The sequence below is a fragment of the Geospiza fortis genome, unplaced genomic scaffold (assembly GCF_000277835.1).
Source record: "Geospiza fortis unplaced genomic scaffold, GeoFor_1.0 scaffold111, whole genome shotgun sequence".
Taxonomy (NCBI): domain Eukaryota; kingdom Metazoa; phylum Chordata; class Aves; order Passeriformes; family Thraupidae; genus Geospiza; species Geospiza fortis.
The window spans coordinates 3,750,419-3,775,366 of record NW_005054321.1 but is presented as its reverse complement, the minus strand read 5'-3'; the positions used below and the strand labels follow the sequence as shown (position 1 = coordinate 3,775,366).

The window sequence follows — 24,948 nt, the reverse complement described above, 5'->3', positions numbered from 1 at the left end:
ATCTCAATCCATAAACTTTACCTTTTGTGGCTCCAGTTCTCCTCTGCAGCCCACCACCACAGGGGCAGGGTGGAGATATAGAGTGGCACCTGGTTTGAAGTAGTTGTAGTGGAAACACTAAACGGGACAATTCCTAGACCATGACACAAAGGTGCAGAGCACTTTTGAAAAGAGATAACAAGGCCCTTAAACATGACCAGGAATGAAAATTAGGTTTTTCAGCAAAGGTTCAAATCATTACCCTATTAATAAATCACCTATATGTGCATATATTATATCTTTTACATGATATATCATGTATGTACTCCAATATTAAGTGCTTATTCTATATGGGAAGCAAAGTAAAATAGTAATTGAATTACTGGTTATGAAGAGTAATGAATTAGAGACAGAGCAAATAACTTACTTTGCCAAGTTGATGTTAAGTACTGTAGGAAAACAGTGGTTTGTAGACTATATGTTTGGCACATACATTTGTAGCACTGGTGCAGCTACTAATGTGAAATGCTATGGAAAGTTTGAAATCAATTAGTAATATTAAAAAATAAATCTCTTTAGTATTGCTTCTTTACAGTCACTCAAGCTGCCTGCACTTGAGCTGTAATTAACAGTGTTTGGGGTGAATGCTGATAAGAGAATGTATCTCTACTGGGAAAAGACCATGAATACATATTTGTTTTTTCATTGTCAATCTACACTTAGCATTAGGAAAATTTATCATTTGGACTGTACATTTACCTTGGACTGTAACTTTTGGCACATGCTCTGTTTTTCTTAAAATGGCCATATGCTGTTTATTGAGAATAGTTCAATCTATGAAAAGATTAATCTATGGTACTATGCCTTTAATGGATTCCTTTTACAATGAATCACCCATTTGAACTAGAACACTTCACAAAAATAGAAATATAAGAATAGACTTGTTTTCCATAAAATGTTAAGCTCTGGAGTCTCCCTTCTTTGCTGTAAAATCATAACCTTTTCCTGTCTGTGAACCCAGTGACGTTTAAAGTGTAGCCACAAGCTGATCACAATTCTCAAAGTTTGAACAAATTCTCACTGTATAGGAAAGGGATCCCTATCAATAATAGTCAATTTTCAAAAACAGTTTGGAGTAAAATTTAACAGTGTAACAGAATGTTATTGTGGTTTTCTGTTGCTGGCTTTTTTTGATTACTAATAGTTCTTAATCATGCAGACTCTTTTTAAATTGAGTTTTCCCAGTGGTATTTGCCTTTCTAGGGTGCCATTTGAAGGACAGCTTAAAGCAACTTTGCTTAGGGAGGTTCTTTGATCCCTCAGTATGACAGACTAAGGAAGTAAACCAGCTGAAAGCTGCCTGATTAGAAAAAAAAGACTTGCTTTCCCATTTGACACTTTCAGCTGCCTCTTTACAGGATCAGATGACCAGTAATCTCCTTAGTGGGTGAGGTAGTAGTGGTGCATGAGTGAGTCTTGGAGACAGCACATCAGCTGGAGTTTAAGTGGGCTGGAATTGTTCTGGAGGCATCCATGAAGTTATACTACATTCCAAGGTACAAACTCAACCTTTTCCTTTTAAAACTTTTTGGCATTATATCCTATCTTTAGGTAGAGTGAACTGTGAAAAAAAGAAAAGAAAAATGTATTTAAACTTGAGGTTTGTGAGTTTCTCTACTGAAATGATCCCATTTACTATTCAGAAGCTTTCAAGCAAAGTAGAAAAGTCTGCTGCTCCTGACATTCTTGCTAGTGGTGCCAGGGAATTTCTGCACTAATATTGCCAAAGATGAAGAACTACATGAAAGTATGTTCTCAATATATTTCAGAGTTTTAGCAAAATTTTTTTATAGTTGTGGAAGACTTGGAATATTAAGCAGGGTGTTTGACATACCTAGACTTAGAGAATGCTGCTGGTGGCATAGTTAATTACACTTTGGTCTACCAAGTTAGGTACTGTAATTTGAGTTGTTTTCTCTGTGGATGGTGGATGGAGAATGGTTAGATGAGAGCAAAATCCTGAAATGAGATCATGTCTGCTTTGTGTAGACTTCAGATTCCATGGAAGGTGGAGTCCCCAGCCAAAAGTTAATTTACTCCATTGTGGTGCAGTAATCCTGCACCTGGGTCAGGACAACCCCCAGTATCAGTACAGGCTGGGGGATGAAGGGATTGCAAGCAGCCCTGCAGAGAAGGACTTCAGGGTGCTGATGGATGAGAGGCTCAGCATGAGCATTTGCACCCCAAAATGCCAATGATGTCCTGGGCTGCATCGCCAGCAGTGTGGGCAGCAGGGTGAGGGAGGGGATTCTGCTCCTCTCTTCCACTCTGGTGAGACCCCACCTGCAGTGCTGTGTCCAGCTCTGAGGCCCTCAGCACAGAAGATCATGAAGCTGTTGGAGCACATCCAGAGGAGGCCACCAGGTTGGTAAGAGGGATGGAGCACCTGTCTGTGGGGAAAGGCTGAGAGAGTTGGGGTTGTTCAGCCTGGAGAAGATAACAGCTCTAGGGAAATCTTACTGCAACCTTTCAATACTTAGAGGGGGCTTTATAAAAAGGATGGGGCAGACTTTTTAGTAGGGCATGTTACAGTGGGACAAAGGGTAATTGTTTTAAACTAAAAGAAGGTAGGTTTGGACCAGGTGCAAGGAAGAACTCTCTTACTGTGAGGGCAGTGGAACCCTGGAACTGGTTTCCCAGGTAGGTGGTAGATGCCCCATTCCTGGAAACATTGAAGGTCTTGTTGGACAGGACTCTGAGCCACCTCATCTAGTGCAAGAAAGTTGGACTAGATGCCTTGGGAGGTCCCTTCCAACCCAGAGTGTTCTGTGGCTCTGTGATTCCATGACTGCTTTTTGCTTGATTGTGTCCTGCTTGTGCTTGGATTCATCAGCAGTACCTAAATTCTGTGGAAAAGGTGATAAGTTAGTCAAACACTTTCTCTTCAGGTATAGAGTTGTGCAAGCTTTTGAAAAAGTGCGTGTACTGGAGAATTAGAATTAAGAAAGATTTTGCTCCTGTGCTTTAAACAGTTTAGAAATCCATTTTGAAAAAGTATAAAAACTATCACATAAAGCTGTAAAAGCAGAGTTATTTTGAACTTGACTGGTTGTCCTCCAGTAGTTAAATATAATCACATTAAGTAATAAGGTAACATCCTGCTCATAAGTATTTTACAGAAGACATATGCTTGTTTCTGCTCATTTCAGTAGAAAACAATTAATCTAAGTCATAACTGAAATCATAATGATCTGACTTTGTAGTGAAGTGAGCAGTTAATGAGCAGCTGATTTGTAGCAGTGTGGGGTTTAGATGGTGGATGCTGCTACCTATTTCCCAATAAGCATCTCCTGTGGAAAAGCAGCTTGGTTGAGCATTCAGGCAAAGCAGTCAAGTCCACATGCACTGCTCACCACAGCTAGTTCAGCAAAGACAGGCAGAAGGGCCTTTTGTATGCTAAATTCCAGCCAAGGTTTGTTCCAGCACAACAAAGGGGAAATCAAAACAAAAGACCAAGGCCCTTAGTGTGCGCAAGGTTGAGTGGGGTCAGTGGCCAATGATCTGAGGGCTCTGGGGTGGTACAGAGGGCAGGGCAAAGGGTATTGCCCTACAGGGAAGACGGGGCTGGCCACCAAGGATACCACAACCAATGAGGAAACAGGGAAAGGAGAAACCACAAGAATTAGGAACACATGTGGAATGAAAACTGGGGTGGATCGATGCTGGGAGGCTCCATGGGGAAGTCTTCTCTTTCAGGCTAGGTGGAGGCTCTATGGTATGTTCTTCCAGGGCAAGGCCCTGGGGATTTCCCTGAGGGGTTCAAAGGAATCCACACTGATGCGTAGTTGCTCCAACCTGATTACAAACACTGTGTTTGCATCTTAAATAAATAACGGCACACTTTAAAAAAGAAGAATGTTTCAAATATAGCTAGAAACTAAAAAGTATAGCACATATTTCTGTGTTTGTGTATTAAGACCAAAACTCTTAACATATTTTATGTGTTATTTACAAGTGCATTAAAAAACCCCTATTTCTATCCATCAAGCTAAAGGAGAAAAATACCATTGCCAAGCTAAAATCTTACATTTAGAAAAGCAAAATGAGACCAAGACTGCAGTATATGAGGACACAGATCTTCAAGACATAGCTTTATAATAAAGATACAAACATCCAAAATAAAAACCAGAATTTTTAATTTCTATTCCAGTAAATGTAGTTATTACTCTTATTGGCAAGAAAACAACTGAGCATTTTTCAGTTTATTAGGAGTTATTACTGTTTAAGTCTTTGATCACAGATCACTTCTGCAAGAGCCATGTTTTAAGTTCTGGTTGTTGAAATCTAATCTTTACTCCTTTAAAAACAAAACAAAACAAAACACTTGGTTGTCCATGCACCTTGAAATTCAGTATAGAAATTGTCTAAACTTCCAGAGTTGTTTTTTGTGGTTCACCACAACTGTACTTTAAGAATTAACTGCTATTTCTGACAGGAGGAATCTCAACTATTTCTCGAATGCCTATGCTGCCGCTGTCAGTGCTGTGGACCCGGATGCTGGAAACGGAGAGCTCTGCATTAAGGTTCCCTCAGAGCTGTGGAAACATGTTGATGGTAAAGAGATCATACTGAAAAATTAATTTAAGATGTCAGAGTTGTCAGCTACAGGTTTGCTTAGGAAGATAGCTTTGAAGGAATAGAAGTAGTGTTACATTATTTTATGAATTTTTGATTGCTGTTTCCTTTTTCCTCTCCACTTGAATTTTGAAAAATGCTTTCACTTTTTGGTAATAGGGAGAAGTGTTGCAAGGCTTCTTGACACTATATACAAACATACTCTTGGGTGGTCATGACCCAAGAGAGTACTTGGGGAAGTGGGAATAATGAAGCATACTGGGGTGTAAATTGTAATTTTGAAGCTGCCTACAATATATATGATCCAACCAAAAAATCGTTTACAAGGATATAGTTATATACATCTTTTTACAAAGCTCTACTAATTTTATGCCATCTCACTTCGAGGAATGATCATTTTAAAATTGATTTGGTGTGAAAGTAGACTCCTTTATAAACTGGCATACTAGATCCTGGAATAAGAAACCGTTTTAATAAGTTACTCTCCGGTGTTGTATATTTTCTTACTAGGATCTACTAGTTTCTTGTATTATTTCTTGCATGGTTTTATTGGTTTTTCCCATAGATTTATGAGACCTCTGAGAGAATAATAACACGAGACTGACTCATGCAATATTGTCAGATGCACCTTAATGGGAAAGACATTTTTGTTTATTTTAATTTTTGTGTAAGTTCCTGTTGCCTTACGTGCAAGCCTAGAAGGGAGAATATTCAAACCTGTATGATTTCACTTTCCAATGTTTGAATGCCAAAATATGGTGACACTTGTGGGATAAATTTCAGCATATGCTTGAACTTCTTTGCTTGCCAATCTATTCATAGGTGAGATTTCTGTGAACCTAAACCAAAGTGAAGACACTTAAGTTACAGGAAAAATATTAACTATAATAAGAGATTTTAAGCAACTGCAAGTGATAATAACATGTCTTCTAAGAATGTGCCTGCTTCATAGAGTTTTTGGAAAAAATTTTTTCAGCAAGCTGCCAAGATCACGGTTAGCATACAGTCCATATAAATATGCTTTACTGTTGGGGAATTAGAAGATGAAATGTGACTCCAATTGCAGTTTTTATTAATTAATAAAGATTCTTGTAAATGCATCTCCTGTAAGTTGTGCTTAGGGAGGTCTCAGTTTTGTAAGCTTTGAGCTGTACTTTGTAAGTGGACCAGGAAGTCCATGAGAGTGGAGTGAAGTTATCACATAGTCCTCAAAGACCTAGAGTCCAAAACTGAGTTACTATTCTACAATGACTTTCATGTAAGTTGTATATACTTACTCCAGTTTTGGTCTTTGTGCTGCAGAGTTAAAAGTCCTGAAGGTGCATATAAACTTTTCTCTGGACCAGCCAAAAGGAGGCCTTCATTTTGTGGTACCTGACATGGAGGGCAACATGGCAGAAAGAGGGGCTCATGTCTTTTCATGTGGTTATCAAAATTCTACAAGGTAAGAAAACTGTCTTTGAATGTTAGATTTGTATTTCCTTTTTATTCTCAAGGTGTAGGAAATACAAATAATTTCTTTTAATTATTTCAAGTTTTAAAAATTCTAAAATTTAATTAGTGCTTGAAAGGAGCTTACTGATGTGAAGCAGCATCTAATGACTAGTAATTAGAATGTCTAGTCTTTATAGCTCAGCAGGAGGTAAAAGACAAAATAAGCTTGTAAAGCTTTATGAAGTTAATGTATTGTAGAAGTCAGTATGTCAGCATTCATATATTCTTAAAGTATTTAGGGATATAGTTTGGAACTTGAAAGAAAAATCACCTGTGAAAAAGAGTATAATTATTAAGTATAATTGTTAACCATTTTCCCCCCTAATCTTCACTTTTCTAGATTTTGGTTTCCTTGTGTGGATTCATATTCTGAGTTGTGTACCTGGAAACTTGAGTATACTGTAGATGCTGCAATGGTGGCTGTTTCAAATGGAGATTTGGTGGAAACTGTATACACCCATGATATGAGAAAGAAGACTTTTCATTACATGTTGACTATTCCAACTGCAGCTTCTAACATCTCCTTGGCAATTGGACCTTTTGAAATCCTTGTTGATCCATACATGCATGAGGTAATAATCTTCATCAAAGAAGCCTCCTTTTTTCTTTTCTACAGAATTACTGGTGTTTCACGTTGCAGTCAATATATATTAGTCCAAGAATGGGTATTTCTAGATCAACCTTCATCAGTACAGTTGTATGATAAAGCTTGTCTCGTAATGCCTGCATTTAAATTTGTCTCCAAAAAAAAAGCCTTTAAATAAGCAGCAGTTCCATTTGTGTCTTAATTTATGGGGCAAATTTAGTTGAAATTTGATTTCTTCCCTTAGATATATAATATACTTGATATTTATGTATTTAAATATGTTTGTAGGTCTTGTAACTAATTTTCCTTTGTTTGTAGGTGACTCACTTTTGCTTGCCACAACTTCTCCCACTGCTCAAACATACCACATCATACCTTCATGAGGTGTTTGAATTTTATGAGGAGATTCTTACCTGCCGCTATCCTTACTCCTGTTTCAAGACTGTTTTCATAGATGAAGCTTATGTTGAAGTAGCTGCTTATGCATCCATGAGTATTTTCAGGTTAGTATTTGAGAAAATTGCACCTTTTAAATCCGTGGACCTAGAAACTCTAGATCCAAGACTGTTGAGAAACGTGTGAAACTCTAGTTATTTTTGTAGCCTGAGTGTTGGGCTTCCTATTTTGAAAAGGCTTGTTTTTATTGACATTATCGGCTTTTAACACCATTTCCATTTTTATCTGTTATAAAGATGTTGGATTTACTTTAAGAAAAAACTGGTGGTGATTTTTCTTCTGAATTAGAACTGCCATGCATGAAGTATTTAATCGCAAATTAAGTGCAGAAATTTGATCGTGTTTTATTTTTCTCCAGCTGGAATAAGGTATCAGAAATCCAAGACAGTGTCAGCAGTTAAACTACTTAGACTCCATACAGAGAGTTGTGTGTAGGTGATAATAGCAGGAGATCTGCCTGCATCAAGATTATTAAAAAATTAAAAAATTCAAAAAGATGTTACTATCTCACTGAAAAAAAACTGAAGAAATTATTTTAGTTGTTTTGATTTTTAAGGCAAGGTCTCTTTTGTTTCTTTGGAGCCAATGCTCATGTTGTGTTGTTTTCTTTTTGTGGGTGTCCAGCACAAATCTCTTGCACAGTGCAATGATTATAGATGAAACTCCACTGACAAGGAGATGCTTGGCACAGGCCCTGGCCCAGCAATTCTTTGGATGTTTCATATCCAGAATGTCCTGGTAAGTAGTTTACCACAGTATTCTCCAGAAAATGGGGAGGATCTTGGAATCTCAAAGTTTAATTTGCAAATTGCATTTTATCAGAAAAATAAGTAAAACAGTAATTATAGCAGAAAGCAAAAATGGGAAAAATGTAAGAATAATAAGCTCAATAAATGAAAATCCATTAGTATTTTTTGTTGTTTTGAAAGGAGAATGTGAGAGATAAAAGTTCCAAAGATTGTATAGATTGAATATATTTGCCTGAATGTTGTAGTGTGCTTTGGCATCTGAAAATTTGAGAAAGCTAATTCTTTTGCATTATCAGTCAATTTCTGTTAGATATTTTGGATGATGAAGTATAGCCTGCATGCAAAGTACTTATAGAGCACAGAACTAATAAGTTTTTCAGGGAGGAGAATGCAGAAATTAGTGTCAAATAGGAAAATTCCTGCTAAGGTGGCTATAACTCCATGTCTCAGAAAACCTCCCCAAATGTCACTTGCAGTTCTGATCTTAAATCTTTTTGCATACACTTAATTTTCTGGGGACAAGTAGCCCATTACTTTTTTTAATGGCAAAAGTCTATGTCCCAGAGCATATTTGTCTTAAAAACAAGGGAAATCAACATGTTCTTAAATTGATGTTTGTACTGTTGCAATTTCTGTGGCTCTCTTCTTTATTTCTAACCTACTTCTGTTAGAAATAGGCAATTTTCTGATGAAGGCTATTTTTGCATCCTTCATGACTCCATTTTCATATGTTCTTGTTCTGTTTACTTCATCATATCCTGTGTACAATTTCGTTTTTCTGTTTAAAGTTTTAGTTCATTATCATGTTTTAGTTTTTTTCTATTTTTTCTCTCTTAGAGCTTAACTTACAGAAAGTGTGTTTAAAAGGGTGTCCACCAAATTGTGAGATAGGTATTTTGTCTACTTGCTGTCCAAGTCTTCTGCACTGCATTGAGTTGTGTATCAAGAAATTAAGATCATATCAATTAGCAGTTACTTTAACTTTAGTGTCCATTTCCACCTGTTTATTATTATTGTTTCAGCTAAAATAGGTTTTATATTTTAATCTGGATTTCTGTGGTAAAAGTTCAGTTTTCACTGACTTTTCAGTTTCATTGGTTCTGTCCAGGTGCCAAGTTCCATAAATTGGTTCACAGCTCATCAGGCTTCTGTTGACTTAGAGAAGTTATACAACCTCTTGAAATTTGTGGCTATTTTTGAGCTGGTCAAAAATACCATCCCTTACAAAATATCCTCTGAAGTGATATAATTCAGGTGTCTTTCTTACACTAGGTCAGATGAATGGGTGCTAAAGGGAATCTCTGGTTACATTTATGGCCTTTGGATGAAAAAAACCTTTGGTGTTAATGAGTATCGCCACTGGATTAAACAGGTAACATTGTAGCATTTTCTACACCTTTCAGACATTTTGCATCAAAGAAAATACAGTATAAAACCTGAACATAATATCGCTTTGCATTGCAATCTAAAGACCTTTTTAGTAGTGACAAACCTCAGAGCTAAAGTATTTTTACCACTTGCTGCAAGGAAGAACACCAAGCATACAAACCAACATAGATTTTTGTGACTGCCATGTGAATAATGAATAACTATTGTTGTCTCTCTATGCAATCAGTTTTCCTCTTTTTGTTTGGACTCCTGAACAAAAAAAAAGAGTAAAAAAAAATACTACTTTTGGAATACTTAGAATAGAATATAGGATTCATAAGAATTTGTATTTGGTGAATTTCTTATGCTGTGATGGCTATCCATATAGCTCAGAAAGGCTCCAGTATTAGCTTGGATCAGTGGTGGTTCAGGTGTCTTTTAGTATCATTAAAGTACTAAATGAAATAATGAAACAGTACAAAACTCCCTGTTTGAAGTGATTTCTTTTCTTGGAAAACAGATTTCTATCTATAGCTTACGTTTCCAAATGTAATCTTTGAGACAAGTACTTTCTAGTGATAGCAGCAATTACTCCTCATTCTTTGCAAGTAACATGTATTCACAAAAAGATACGTATCTTCTTTCTCTCATCATGTTCTCTTACTTTCCCTATTCCAAAAGTAAATCCTAACCCTCCTTGCTCCATTTACATCCCTTACTCGCCTGGGAACCCAGTACCACTTCCTTCTCTGCCTAATGCTCATTCAGTTCACCAGTCTGGTGTTGTCTGTGCTGAAGGTGTGGGTGCTGCAGAGAGCAGCAGAACTGGGTGGAAGTCTTTTGGAAGAGTTCACTGCTGTCTGCAGCAGGAGTTGCTCATTTTGTTCCACATCTGTCCACATTAAACTAAAGGTGTCCACCTAGAATTGAGACGTGCTACTGTCACAGGCTCCAGTTCTGCTCTTTTTCTAGTGTATTACCAATATATGAAGGTGTGCGAGTTGATATGTATCAATAAATATCAATACATGTAAACATTTGAAAAATCTGTAACAATGCATTCCAGACAGGCATCAGTTTCCATTTCCTGTCCTTAAGCTGACACAATCTGATTGATGTTGACTTTTGGGTGACAAACGTCATCCTTACAAACCCTTACAAACATCCTGCCTTGAGGTGTGCTTGTTAACCTGGCATCACACAAGTTCAGACCCAGTGCAGAGCTTGGGTCAGACATAAATATTTATTTATTTATATCTATATTTAATATATTATATTTATTTGTGTGTGTGTGTCTGTTGTTGCTTTCCATTGCATGAAATGCTGATCACATTTATTTCTTTTGGTCAAAGACAACTTATTTATTGAATAATAATACTCTGGTTATAAGGTAGTTCAGCACTGTTGGGCATTAGCCCCCTGTTCAGCCCCTGAACAAGTATGAAATACTAATTTCTACTGTTTTATTTGTCATTTGAGGAACATCCCTGATTTTAAAATACTTCTCCCTTTGTAAACAAACTTATTAGGAGGTATGACTTGAACAATATTAAAAGCTTTCCTGTCTTCTTTAAATAATTTTTCTGCTCTTCAAAATTATGCTAACTTATGTATTTTGTTCTTAGGAGCTAGATCAAATCGTGGCATACGAACTGAAGACTGGAGGAGTTTTACTGCATCCAATATTCGGAGGAGGAAAAGAGAAAGACAAGTATGTTTATTTAAGCTGCAAGTCATTGCAGGGTATGTTTTTATGGGGCCATTAATATATGCCTTGGGTGTGTTGTGTAGCACAAGGCCAAAGGCTGAAGATCTCGAGCTGCCCAAGGCATGTATTGCCAGTCTCATAAAGTACCTCTTGAGTATATTCTGATGGGGTTTTTTTTCCTTTCAATTTGAATCTCAAAGGAAATGAAGTATAATGAATGTTTTTAATGCTGTTACGAAACTGCTTTTTAGTAAGAGGATAAGAGAGAACATGGAGCCAGAATTTTGATGTGAGCTGTTTCTGGAGTGGTTAGTGATTTTCAGGCTTTCTAATGGTATCACCAGCTTTCTATTTCTTCGCTCTTTTTTCTTTCTGCTCTCAGATACCACCTTGTAGTCTTAGACTGGGATTTCTTAGTATATTGGGGGTAGAAAATTATTAGATCAGTCATCTGTGAAGTACTATCAGTTACTAGTGTGAACTGGCTGGGTTTTTATTTTCCCAATAATTGTAGCTTCAGTGTGTCTAGCTTACAATGATTCCCCTTCCCTCTCTTGTAATACTCCAGTACTACTGAGAAGTACTAAATACTGGAGGTGGAAAAATACTGCTGCACGTCAGATCAGTAAGTTAATATGGGTTTCAGTGACAAGCTTTTGCTGGGTTTTTCTTTTCTTGCATAAATTGATCTCCATATAACACAGCTCCATAAGAGCTGCTTTTTGGAACAATACATAAGCAGCATGTGCACAGCTGCAAGATTGAGCCTGTGCAAGTAGACTACTGTGTCAACTTCTGTTCTTTACTGCAGTAGAAGCCCTTGTCTTATGAAAATACAAACAAAATTGACTATTACAGTGGTTCTTTTGCACTGGATAGTGTGCAAATCCATATTTTTTTAATTTAAAGTTAAAACTCTGGATTTAGAACTGAATGAATTACGAGAATCACTAAATTCACAGTAATAAGATCAGATGACAGTAGAGATAAGGGGCACATTTTTAAAGAAGGAAATTCACTAAAATCAAAATCTCTTTCTAACTGTTAATTTTACAAGTTTCACTATATTTATTCTAGAATTGGACATGAATAATTGACAAAATCTTGTCCTAATGCTCTTAAAACTCGGTTCCCTTGCTGTGATATATTGTTGGAAACTGTTTCTACAGTTATTTTACTACTTTATTGTGTTAAAACTTGTTATGAATAACCACAGCATCACTTCAGTATGAATTACAACTTGCTGTTCTTCGTAGATTGTGGAGTTCCCTGGTATGTAAATTATGGATGTGTTCCTGACTCTGAGAGATAATTTGTATTGAAGGAAAGTATTTTCATAGTGGTGCCCAGAACATTTTTCTCCAGTATATTCTATGCATTTCATTTATTTGTTCTGCTTGTTATGATACAGTTTCCTGGGAAACATATTTGCAGCACAGCAGTTCCAATTAATAATAATATGAAGAATACTTGTGTTAAGTAATAATCTAATTTTTCAGCTAAATTAGAAGTAAAATACCATAAATCATCAAGGGAAATAAAAAACAAAAACCCAACTTCCTTCAGACACGCAAATTAATTTGTGTGCAAAACAAAGTCTCAGATTCTTCCTGTTTATGTCTGGTGTAGCACAAACACTGCACTCCAGAGTGCTTTTTCTAAAAGACAAAATTCCAGAGCCTGGGAAATGAAGGAAAGAAAACTGCAGATTAACTGCCGTGTAAATGAAAGCTTCAGAACAAAGCTTTATGTGTAACCTTTTCATTTCGTGTCCTCCTCTCTCAAAGTATAGTTCTCTTCAGCCTTTGATTCTGCTGGTACCACCCTACTGTAAAAATTAAAAACTTTTTGTTTCATATGGAAGAAGCTTACTAACAGGGTTTGTATTGAATGGCTGGACTCTTTTCAGGAGCATGAGCATTCTAAAATTATGTGGAAAAGCTGCTTCACTGTCTACTTTAACAAAGGCTCTAGGTCCATATTGGTAATTTGAACACTGTTTTGGTGCCAGTTCAATAAAATCTGTGGAATTATAATGATTGAAGAAAAATATAATCTGAAGAAATGTATTAGTATTGAGTGAACTACAAGATGTAACTGTCGCATGCAAACTTGACTCAGTTTGTTTTGCAGTTAAATAATGTACCTAGTACCAAAATCAATCGACACTTAGTAAATTTAAAAAGGGATCTTGGGATTGTGGGTACTGGTTCAGTTGTAATTTGCAAGAAAAGAACTTTACAAAAGTCAATCAACTGTATAATTTGAAGCTGGATAAATAATTTTTATTCTGAGACCAAATTATTACATAATGTCTGGGCCACAACCTCAGTTTCCTCCTTGAATTTCAATTCTTTCATGGTTGCTAATCCTTTTCTACCTCAGAATAGAGAAGTATCCAGAATAACAAGAGAATTGTGATAAGGGGAGCTTCAGCAACTGCTTATCAACTACAAACAAGGAGTTAACCTACATACTTCTTTTTCACAAAATTACTGTACCTAAGAAGGGTAATACTTGCTTAAATTTAGAAACACTTCTCTTTTTGTATCTTCTTAAGATGTTTAAGCAGATATTCATGAGCAAAGTCAAGGGATTCTCCCAGTAAATAGAAGGATGAAAAAGTTATTAAGGTATTGCAGCTACCTTGGTGCTTCATTGGTTCTTGCCATCTGAAATATTAAGGGCTGCAGACAAGGAGCTGGTGCTATCTTTCTAGAGCACTTGCTAGTGAACCTCAACAAACCTGGTTTCTTCAGATGTGTGTTACTCATTCGTGGAAAGCTCGGATGTCCTGTGGAAAATACTAAAAGAAACATAGCAAAGCAACATACACTTGCCACAGACTTGGTTCATCAAGAAAATTAAGTCAGACTATTAATAATTTCTTCTTCTCAAATAAGAGTCTCTTTAAAAGGAGGCAAAATCTTCTTAAGGATTAAATATTACCTGCCTAGTCTTCTTTGCCATGTTACCTGATTTAGAAGATAGCAAGTTTGCCAAAATATTGAAAGATAAAGTTGCTAACTAAAATAAAAGGAAAGGAATTCCTTAGGCCCATCACATTAAAGTGTTCTGTGAATTGTAAAACTCCTACTTTTCTTGAATTGTAACAATTATTTATTTAAATACAAAATATTTACTATATACATTCACTCTTAAATGGAAGTGGAGCAGGAAGATTGCCGATACATGAGTAATTTCCAGACTCAGTCACAGGTTCCTTGCTCAATGTGCTGCTGCTTCTGCTGTCTCTACAGCCCTACACAGCAGCTATCATGTGCCGTTAATCTGTGTACAGTACTTGCTGTATGCCAGGTACATACACCCCTGTTACCTCTCTGGACAAGTGAGTGGTCATTTTAAGTGTGCCATGATTTGTAACTTGTGCTTCTTGTACTAAAGCAGTACAACAAATCCTAAGTAATTGTTGGTGCAGCTCTAAGCTTGGTTGCTGGGGTACGTTTTAAGTTTCATTCAATAAAATGCAAAATAGATAGGTTTGTTTGTTGTTTTTTTTTTCCAGCCCTGCTTCACATTTACATTTTTCTATCAAACACCCTCATACACTGTCCTGGGAGTATTACACGATGTTCCAGTGTAAAGCACATCTTGTTATGAGACTGATTGAGAACAGAATTAGCATGGAGTTTATGTTACAGGTAGGTGTTTAGATTACTTGTCTTCAATTGCATTTCTGTTCATTAAATAGAGTTCAGAGAAGAAGAGAACTGATCATCGTAGGATTCCATCTGTGGTTTCGATTTTAGCAGGACTGCATAAATATTTGGTCATTTGTGTTAGGATTCTTATGCATAACTTACAGTACTTCTTATATGCTGCATATTCTCTTCAATCTTAAGGTGTTTCATTGGTTTGGGTTATTTTGATTTGTTGTTAACACTTGGAGCCCATTTTCCTGTCCCTGACTGGTGTTGCTGTGAGCTAACCTAATGAAATTATAAATAATGAGAATCCAGCTCCAACTCTCTCATATAAAGCTTTCAGTGCTAGATGTAACTGAGATGCTTATATTAGAGAAGCATTTGAATAGAAGATTGTAATTTTATTCTGAAATACTGAACTTCAGTAGAACTTTAGTTTCTCTTCTTCATTAATTATCTTTTGTGACATACTTTAGAAAGAATAGAGTGCTACAAATAAACAGTAAAAAAATTAGTGATATTTTCACATCAGCTTCAGTTTTTGGGGAGTTGGGGGTTTTTGCCTTGGTTTGAGGTTATTTTTAAGGAAAACAAATGTTACTGTGCTAGAGCTATTTTAGGTGGTGGTCAGGTTAAAAATACTGCAGAGAATCTGATTAATGTTTCATTTCTGGAAAAGAAGATATAGTCAGTGATTTCTTTTACTGTAGATAATTTTTGAAAGTTGATGATCTTTTAATGGGTTTTGTATGTGCATACATATGTCTAACTTGGAGGAAGATACATTTGGACTGAAAATTTCTGATATGGTCAAGCAAATAATTTCCTGTAAAGTCTTTATTTTGAAAACCTTTTTTTGAAGCCAGTTATCAGAAAGTGAGTTTATTGGCCTTTAGTTACAATTAAACAGAAATTAAACAGAAAAGCTTATTTTATATATAAGTGTAAAGAGAATGTAATAACTTTTTATCATTTTAGGTTTTCAACAAGTTATTGAGTCTGGCCAGTACTGCTTCATCTCAGAAGTTCCAGTCACACATGTGGAGTCAGATGTTGGTTTCCACATCTGGGTTTTTGAAATCTATCTCAAATGTCTCAGGCAAAGACATCCAACCTTTAATAAAGCAGTGGGTGTATCCTTTTTATTCTTGGTCTGGATTGTTAATATGGAAAATGAATTTGGTTTTCCTAATGGGCACTATGAAAAGAATGTGAAGAGGGGCATGAAATATCTTTGCATAAAACAGTTAAGTACATTATTCCGTGGATTAGATATAAATGTGAGCCACAAGTTCACAATCTTTTCATAGTCCTTTGAACTATACTGGCTTTTTTGCATGTTCTTTACTAGAAGGCATTTCATTATTTTAAGTTTTCATTTGAAAGAAGCACAGGAACTCTGCTGGAATTTAAGGCCAAATTATACTAAAAGGATTCCAGAGGACACTGCCCATAGAAATATGCTGAACTGGGACATGGAAAATGCTATAGTCTGGTGCATTTTAATATGTGATTTCCAGTAAATCACCATGAAATAAGTAACCTAAAGCACAGACTATTAGTTTACAATATATTTTAATAGCTTAGTAGCTTGTGTTAATAGCACAGTTTCAGGTAAAATAAACCTCTGTGTTGATTCTTCAAATTTAAGTTATATTAGTCAAGGAACAGGGTTTCTTATTTTGAATTGATATGAGGGGCAATTTGAAGTGACTCCATTTAGCAAGTTTCATTGTTAGTTTTATTTAATGTGACTCCAGGCTAGAGTTGTACGTGACTGCAGCAAAAACATACCTTACTGTTGTAACAGACAACAAAAGTAGGTATTTAATTTGAGCTGACTTAACAACATTCATGCATCTCAATATCTTAACTAAAAAGCACTGTGTAATTAGTGTTTATAGAGTAATTTGAGAGATTAGTATTTTATTTGCATCAGAAGCGTTCATAAAATATAAATAAACATTATTCTAATGTACATACCTTGCTGTGCCAAGCGCTTAAGAAAAATAGGAATTTTGTATTCCCACCGCAGTGACACCTAAATGTCTGCATTACTATCTGAGCTGGATGTATCTTAACTGCATCTGTTCTGTAAGGAAGAAAGAATTGTACCTCACACATTTGGGGATTATTTTCACCTTTCCACAGTTTGGCCCCAAGGTTGATCCTGGTAACTATAACTTGTATTTAATACTATGATTGCAGCCTCCCTACCATGCTTCAAACACTGCTATTCCTGTGACAGGGGATTTCCTGCCTTGTAAGATCCTGTGATCTTACAGAAGGTCTTCATGTTGTTTGGGAGGAGATCTTACTGCTATTAAGTAGTGCTGTCTTGCGCCATTGGCAAGGGTTGTGTTGATGCTGAGTGTAAACCTTGTGCTGAAAAATCACTAAAAATGTCTTAAACTGTACCTGATGACAAAGTCCCAGAGCTTCTTGAAGGCAGCGTCCATGAAAAGAACCAGTCTGAGGTATTTAGCCAAATGGTCAAATTTTTGGATGAAAGTTAATAACCTCTGTATGAGAAGAAGTGTCTTTGAATATGGAAGCTCTTCCCTTAAATGTTGGGACATGAAAGAACAGATTTTCCTCCCTTGCTTTTGTCTCATATGAAAGAGCAGATTTTCCTCCCTTGTTTTTGACAGAGACTTGTGAGAGTGTGCATTTGACTAAAATGCTTCAGTTTAGTGTTTTAGTTTACTGTAAGTCAAGTGTAGTAATGGCTGTGATACAGAAAGGAGTGATGAAATTATTCACAGGAAAAGTTGTCTTGAAGAAATGATTGCCTGGGCAAAAATTTAGAGTGAATGTGTACCGGAGCCTTAGGCAGAGGCATGTTGGTTAGGGCATATAGCTGTTAACTATAGAGTCATGGAATCAAAGCTCATCTGTCTAGTAAATTGGAAGGTCCTAGCTTAATTAAAGCACCTGAGTTGCATTTAGGGGATGCAAAAATTTAGAGTGAGTAACTTTTTTGTTACTTTTTATCATTCATATTGTGTACTTTCATGTATATATGAACTCATACACACACACACACACACACACACAAACACACACACATGCTCATGTAACCCAGTTTGGAAACTGCAATAAAATAATGGAGTTAAATGTAGTGTGGGTAGAAAACAGAAACTAATGTCTACATTTTCCCCTTAGTTTTATTTAACTAAAATACATAGTAAAACCATATTGAAATTACTGAAGTCTTACACAATTACTTTTTCTGAGAGCATGCCAAGGACATTGGATGTGGCGGAGTCCAGAATAGTTTTTCATAATTAATTTCCTCATACTAGGTAGTTTTCATTTCATTTCAGTTTTTCTCCATAAGAAACATGAAAGGAAAAAAAATTTAAGTAATGTAAAACCCCAGAATTTTGTGGATGAACATGAGTGATTTCATTTCCAAATTTTCTTGAAATGGGAAATTCTAGGAATAAAGAAGCATAAAGCAAGTGTTAAGAATTGAGAATTATGTATTTTTATAACTATTGCATTGTGCACTGGAATTCCTATACTACTTATTAGGGATCAGAGTGGAGTGGTAAAATTTTATGGTAGCTTTGCATTTAATAGAAAACGGAATGTATTGGAATTGGAAATAAAACAAGATTACACGTCTCCTGGGACTCAGAAATATGTGGTAAGGTGCATTTCACATATTTTACCTACATGTACAAGTACAAGTATGGTGTATACATTAATAAGCATAAATTTAATGTTAATAACAAAATCTTGTGAACTTGAAGGGTCCTCTTAAAGTGACAGTGCAAGAACTTGATGGCTCATTCAACCATACATTGCAGATTGAAGAAAACAGTCTTAAACATGATATACCTTGCCATTCTAAAAGCAGAAGGTAAGAGCTAAAATACTAAATGCAGGTATTTTTACTATGGATTTATGAAAACGTGCAGGGAAATATATGCTTCTTCTTATTCTTACTAAATAAGATTTACCTGTGATGTAAGTGGAGAATTTCATACTGTTTAAGGACAGCGAGAAACCATACACAGTTCTTAATTATAGGTAATTTTGTAGAAGTTTTATGAAGACCTAATTTATGTAGAATAAGTTGAATGAAGACTCTAATTAATCAAATTATTCAAAATGTCTTTGAATGGGAATCACAAATTAGGGGGAAGACAAATGTAGGCCAGAGGAGTGCCTCAAGTGAAGAGTGCCAGGACTGTTGGGTAAACCTAGGGAACAAGAAAAGTTAACATACTTCCCTCATAGAGTCTCTCCATCTTCTAATGCATTTTGATAGTTACTTGGAATTCTACTTCTCAAGCTTCTATGTTTATGTGTAATTGCAAAAATAGTGGGAGTAAAAATTATAGAAATAGATACATAGCTCAAATTTGTGAATATTATGCTTTTGTGTGGTGAAATGAAAAGTACTCTGTGTGAAATGCACAGAGTACTTTTGCATTCTTAAACTTCATTTATAAACATATATTTGCCAGTCTGGTAAGTAATACTTTTTTTTCCTTTTTTTTAATAGAAATAAGAAGAAAAAGATTCCACTGATGAATGGAGAAGAGGTGGACATGGACCTTTCTGCTATGGAGTAAGTTGGCTTGTTGGCGTTTTCTCAGTGTGAGTCTGAGCCATTTTCCCCTTGTCTAAAGCATGCTATTTTGAAGGATTGGATAATAAAGTTGTACTTTATTATATGACTGGCAACTTTCAAGACCATCTCACATTTCTCTATCTTTACTGAAACTTTTCTGCTGTAGCTGGGAAATGCTGGCGAAGTGTAAAAAGTATGGGTTAACCAATATAAACAGATTTTATAAAAAATCTGGACATGGTATGGTGATAATAAATTACTTGACTCTAACACATTTCCAATTATACCTTTCAGCTGACTTCATAGGTAAAATGTAAACAAGAATTTGTTTGAAACAAAGTGAGAGCAATTTTTATTGGATCTTGATGAAGACCATTTAACTGCTACTAATACAGACATGTTCCTGAAATCTGTAATTACAAAAGAATTCCTATAGATTAAAATAATGATGAAGTGCTTCGTACTGAAATCCACACTGATGTTCATTTCAGTTGGAGCTGTTAAGCTCTTTGGAAGCAAATTGTTGCTCAGTGTAAATACCTGCCTTACCCTCCTTGGCTTGGAACCAGCAGTACCCTCAGACAGTGGAAGTGTTGGCACCTGGTTTTCTGGCTGAGGGAAGTAAATAATCTGCTGTTGAAAGCCAGTGATGTCTCTTTGCTTGTCACCTTAAAAGTGTTGCAGATTCTCATAAATTTAACCTCATCTAATACATGATGAGAAAAAAATTTGTAAGATGTATTTACATTGAACAAGTCATTGCTATAATTTCCATATGGTATTTGACATAGGAATAGTTTAATTGCATTGAAGGATAATTACCCTAAATATTTGTGACTACTTTTGATCATTTATGCTCAGGTCCCTGTTGTGTTACCCTGAGCTGAGACTTCAGTAATGACCTTTGAACTGGGATAGGATTTTATGCAAGACACTTGCATTTGATCTCATAACCTGATCTGTGGTGTGGTCATTCTGCTGTCCAGTTTGGGCTTCTCTGCTCCAAGCGTGTGTGATAATACACATTCTATTTTCTAAATCTTGTGTGTACAACTCTTTGACTGTTGTTTCTTCTCTATCTACTAACTTTGTGGCAATTCTGGATTTTCTACAAACGTATACAGAAATACACATCATATTTATAATGATGCTCTTTTTGTCGGTCCAAACTCTCTCCTAATGCCTTGTTGTATTTTGATTTTGTGATTTTATATGGAAAAATGAGTAAGAGAATGGATTGCATAATTTGTGCTTGTTGCTTCCATAAATTACTTCTGCAGTCACAGTGCTGTGTGAATAATAAAGTATAAAATGTGTGTTTGGGTGGAATACAGCTGAATCATTTTATCTGTGGGATAACTTTAATCCTGATTTTTATCATTTTCATGGTTATCCTTGTCAGCTTTCAACATCATAGCATGTGAGTGGTTGTAAAGGAATTTCACATCTATTGATTAAAAAAAAGTGTATTTACCACCAGATTTTCTTTTTTGGATTTTTTTTTTGTAGTCTTAACCTTTAGAAGGTGATAAAGTGCTTATCTGTTAGGAAAGTTGTAGCATCCAAGCACATAGAATTAAATAGACTGGGGTCATATAGTAGTTTACCAGGAACAAAGAATGTACAATTAAAAATACTAAACCACTGTATTCACTTTGAATACAATGTATTCACTTTGGAGGTTTGGACCGATTGCCCTGGGAGGCTATTGAATTGCCATCCTAGAAGCTGGAGATTGGAGCAGGAGACTTTCAAAAGTTCTCTCTAACCTGTATTTTGTTATGGTTCTTTGAATTTAAATGCTTTATAAATAACTCGTAACAAGTTAGAAGATCTTTAGAATTTCTGTAGTCTTGAAATTTTGTAAGCTATTAATGTTTTTTATGTCTGTCTTAGTGCGGATTCCCCCTTGCTCTGGATAAGAATAGATCCTGATATGTCAGTACTGAGGAAGGTGGAATTTGAGCAGTCTGATTTCATGTGGCAGTATCAGCTGAGATATGAGAGAGATGTGGTGGCACAAGAAGAAGCCATTCTGGCCCTGGAGAAGTTCCCTACTCCGGCATCCCGGCTTGCCCTGACTGACATTCTGGAGCAGGAGCAGTGCTTCTACCGGGTGAGAATGCTGGCCTGCTTCTGCCTTGCAAAGGTGAGCTTGTGTGCATGGCAGGAAGGGAGGAAATCCACTAGACTTTGTAAATGGCTCAAAATGGGTCAATACTCATCACAGTTCCTAAACTGGCTTGAGATTTAGCTTCTTAAATGTATTTGCCAAGTATTTTTAACATGACTGATTTGAAACGAAAATTGTATTATTTTAGTGTGTAAATGGAGACTGTAGAAGGTTTTCATAATTGCCAAAATTGAGATGTCAGACATGAAAACCACAAGGGATTTTTCCAGATTTCATTAAGTAGCCGAAATAAAAGACTTTTGTTTCATTTTTTCAGAACCAAAGTGTATTTTTTATTATTTTAGTGGGAAGTTCCTTGGCCAATCTGTTGAGAACTCTGAAGTGCTGAAATTCATCTTTTCCTAATTGAACTTCAGATTGCTGCTCTGTATCGTTTCAGATTGAATAGGATCGCAAAGGAAACATCAAGTTGGGATACAATTAAATATTCAAAAGACAAATAATTGTCTTGAAAAGGGAAGATCTTTTTTTTCCTTACACATAAAATTAGCATTAAGAATGAAAATTAGTAAACCCCTAATTTTACAACAAGTGGGTGGAAACACAAAAGAACAAGAATTTCTAAAATGGCATATTGGTGACTTTTATGCACATGAAGACATATTGATTGACAATTTGTTCAGATTATTGACATACAGCTTGGTTTCTGCTGTGTACCTGTTGGGAATAATTTCGTTTCTGTACAGAAATAAAACCTTCAGCCATATTTTGAAAATGAAAATCCCAGTGTTTTTGACAAGCTATTTTAATATAAGACACTGATATGAAACTGCCAGTGTATGTTCTAGTATTGGTGCTGCCAGTATCTGACTTAAAATATGCAGTTTTTAGAACAAATTCACTTGTAATATTTGTTTGTATATATTCCATAGGTAAATACTAAAAGAGCAGTTGTTGCAACATTCAAATGCTATAGTTTTTTCTGTCTTTACTGTAACTTCTTTGGTAGTTGGGCTGCAGATAATCATTGCTGGTTTTGTTCAGTTGTAATTGTATGGAAAACCTTGGGTCTGTGGATAAGGTGGTTGACTTGCAGAAAAGAAGATAATAAGGCAAGCAAAAAGTATGGCTGTGACATTAAATCAAGGTGAAGGAGCATGGCAGAACAAAGTTGTAGATATGTTTATGTAAGTTACCTGGGAGGAAGGTGTAATATGTTCTATTACTAATTCCAACATCAGGACATTAATAACTTCCTGTTGTCGTTGAGTTTAATTTTCTCAGGTTGTAAATATTCAGGATTTGTATTCTTTAGTGAAAAAAGTGAAGTCTCTTGTGATTATTCAGGAGGAAGGTTCCTTTTTGTAGATTTACAGTTTCTACCTGGGTTGCAGTTACTGTTGTCAAATATTCTCGGTGTACTCATATTGATGCAGAGAAATGATATGTGACAATGCAATTGTCAAACTGAATTTGCTATACTTTCTTGCTATACCTCATTGTAAAAAAGGACTTCAGTCTCAGCAGTGAAGTATCCAGGTGACATATTAAATCCTCATTGATAAATTAAGGATATGTGTGAACATGTGTGCACACACACTGTGAGTCTCATTCCTGAGTCCTTCAGAACAAATAACAAATACAGAGAAAGGAGAAGATAATGTCACAGTCTTAATTCCTGAGGGTACACAGGCTGATTTCCCAATTCAGATCCATTGCAGTGTAGGTGATGTGTTATAAACTTTGCAATAGGAACACTACCATCACAAACTTCTCCCTCCCAAATGTTGAGGAGATTCATAGATGTGCATATGAGTTAAACCTTAGTCTACATTTTTATGCTGTACTGAATTGAATGGTGCAGAAATGGAATGTGCCTCCTGCCTTTTTAAGTAGAAATAATACAACACAGGTCATTTGTGCTACTGTACGGGGAATGTGCAGTTACATTTAGTTCAGAATGTGTAATGTCTCAGCAGACTAAGAAGAAAAATCAGACTGTGTCAGTAAAGAGAAAATCAAATGAGTCATAACACATGATAAGACCAAAAAAATACTGAAAAGATGATGGTTTAACTACTGTTGATTTTAATTGAAAATAGTTGTTTATCTGCAGACTTTGTGAAATTAAATGCTTACAATAAGAAGTTAATATTTTAAAATATGCAGCCTGATATTAATGGAATGGTGAATATCTTGTAAACATAGGACACTTTGATCTTTTGGGGATTGAGTTTTATTGCACACTGCTACATAAATTTTGTATATATAGTTTTAAGTTCTTTATCATGGTTTCTAAGCAGTCTTTGGGATTAATCTTCCTCTGCAGGAAGAGTTACTGTAGCTTTCAGAAAAAGCTGTACCTGCGTCTTTAGTTCAAACACTTCAGCTATTGCAACGGGAAGATCAATTGTAGTATTTTCCCTCTCTGACTTTCCCTTGAAGCCTGACTTAGTGGAAAAATGGTTTTTGATTATAAAGCACCACACTTCCCCAAAAGCAATGATGAAGTAGATTGCTGTGCATTTTCAGATAGCCTCTTGCTTTTTCTTCACTTACTGCATATGTAATAGCCTTTGAAACAAGCTACCTAATCTAGAAAGAAATCATCAAATTCAGGTTTTTCTTTGTAAGAACAGATTTTTCCTTAGTTTGTGGTGGGTCTGCAACCATGGGAATTCCTGCATCTTTGTAGGGTGCATTGGTCCCATTTGTTTGTGTGCACACACACATCAGGCAGATTAACCATCAGCATGCACAAGTGTTCTGCAGGCTTTCAGTGCTTCTTACAGCAAATGTATGAAACCCAGGATGCTGGGAAGGCACAGAAAGCAGTTTTGTCTTTGTGAAACCTTAACTGTCTTACACCAAAGCAGACTACAGCAATAAATTGTTTTCAGTGCACAGTCTTCAATAAATGACAATTAAAGTTAGAGGGGACTGCCTTGCCTTTAACTTTAGGGGTGGTCTTTTATTCTTGGGGTGGCTGAGGCCTGTTTAAAGTCTAGGCTGAGGTTACTGGCAGGGTAAATTTGGGAAGTTGGTATTGCAAAATCCCCTTCCATTACTGGCTTCTGTAGAGTCGGAGAACTTGGCTTAGTAAACACAGAATATTAATCTAAAATATATAAAAGAGAAAATAATTAAGAACAGAAGTTTATCATGGAAGGATAGTTAGTTGCAGATGTCTTCCAAATGGAACAATTTCCATAAAACTTACCTTTAATGTAGATAAGATATATTGGAAATGACAGTAAAAACTTAGCTAATATAAGATAATACACTCGTGAAAGTAAGTATCTATTTAAAGGAGAGAATGTTCTTGGCAATTACTCTTTTTGATTATGGGAAATGTGTATTTTTCTACAGCCAAACTACGCTTACAGTGGTCATGTTAATATGATTTCCCTTCCCCCTACTTATTCAGATTGCAAATTCCATGGTAAGTACGTGGACAGGACCACCAGCCATGAAGTCACTCTTTACCCGAATGTTTTGTTGTAAGACTTGTCCAAACATTGTGAAGACCAACAACTTCATGAACTTTCAGAGCTACTTTCTTCAAAAGGTAAAATTTATTTTTCTCAAT

At 35.9% G+C, this 24,948-nt stretch overlaps 1 protein-coding gene across 3 annotated transcripts in view; it reads left to right on the top strand.

Moving 5' to 3' along the window:
• Nucleotides 1–24,948, top strand: part of TAF2 (TATA-box binding protein associated factor 2) — a 60,413-nt gene that overhangs the window by 7,270 nt on the left and 28,195 nt on the right. For all 3 annotated transcript variants that reach the window (XM_014306884.2, XM_031056725.1, XM_014306885.2), the window contains 14 exons: nucleotides 4,475–4,593; nucleotides 5,917–6,058; nucleotides 6,449–6,680; nucleotides 7,013–7,197; nucleotides 7,775–7,888; nucleotides 9,172–9,271; nucleotides 10,893–10,978; nucleotides 14,502–14,637; nucleotides 15,619–15,773; nucleotides 18,178–18,292; nucleotides 18,399–18,508; nucleotides 19,157–19,222; nucleotides 21,122–21,374; nucleotides 24,787–24,927. In XM_014306884.2, the coding sequence (XP_014162359.1) occupies nucleotides 4,475–4,593; nucleotides 5,917–6,058; nucleotides 6,449–6,680; nucleotides 7,013–7,197; nucleotides 7,775–7,888; nucleotides 9,172–9,271; nucleotides 10,893–10,978; nucleotides 14,502–14,637; nucleotides 15,619–15,773; nucleotides 18,178–18,292; nucleotides 18,399–18,508; nucleotides 19,157–19,222; nucleotides 21,122–21,374; nucleotides 24,787–24,927 (1,954 nt within the window). The remainder of the gene's footprint in view (nucleotides 1–4,474; nucleotides 4,594–5,916; nucleotides 6,059–6,448; nucleotides 6,681–7,012; nucleotides 7,198–7,774; nucleotides 7,889–9,171; nucleotides 9,272–10,892; nucleotides 10,979–14,501; nucleotides 14,638–15,618; nucleotides 15,774–18,177; nucleotides 18,293–18,398; nucleotides 18,509–19,156; nucleotides 19,223–21,121; nucleotides 21,375–24,786; nucleotides 24,928–24,948) is intronic.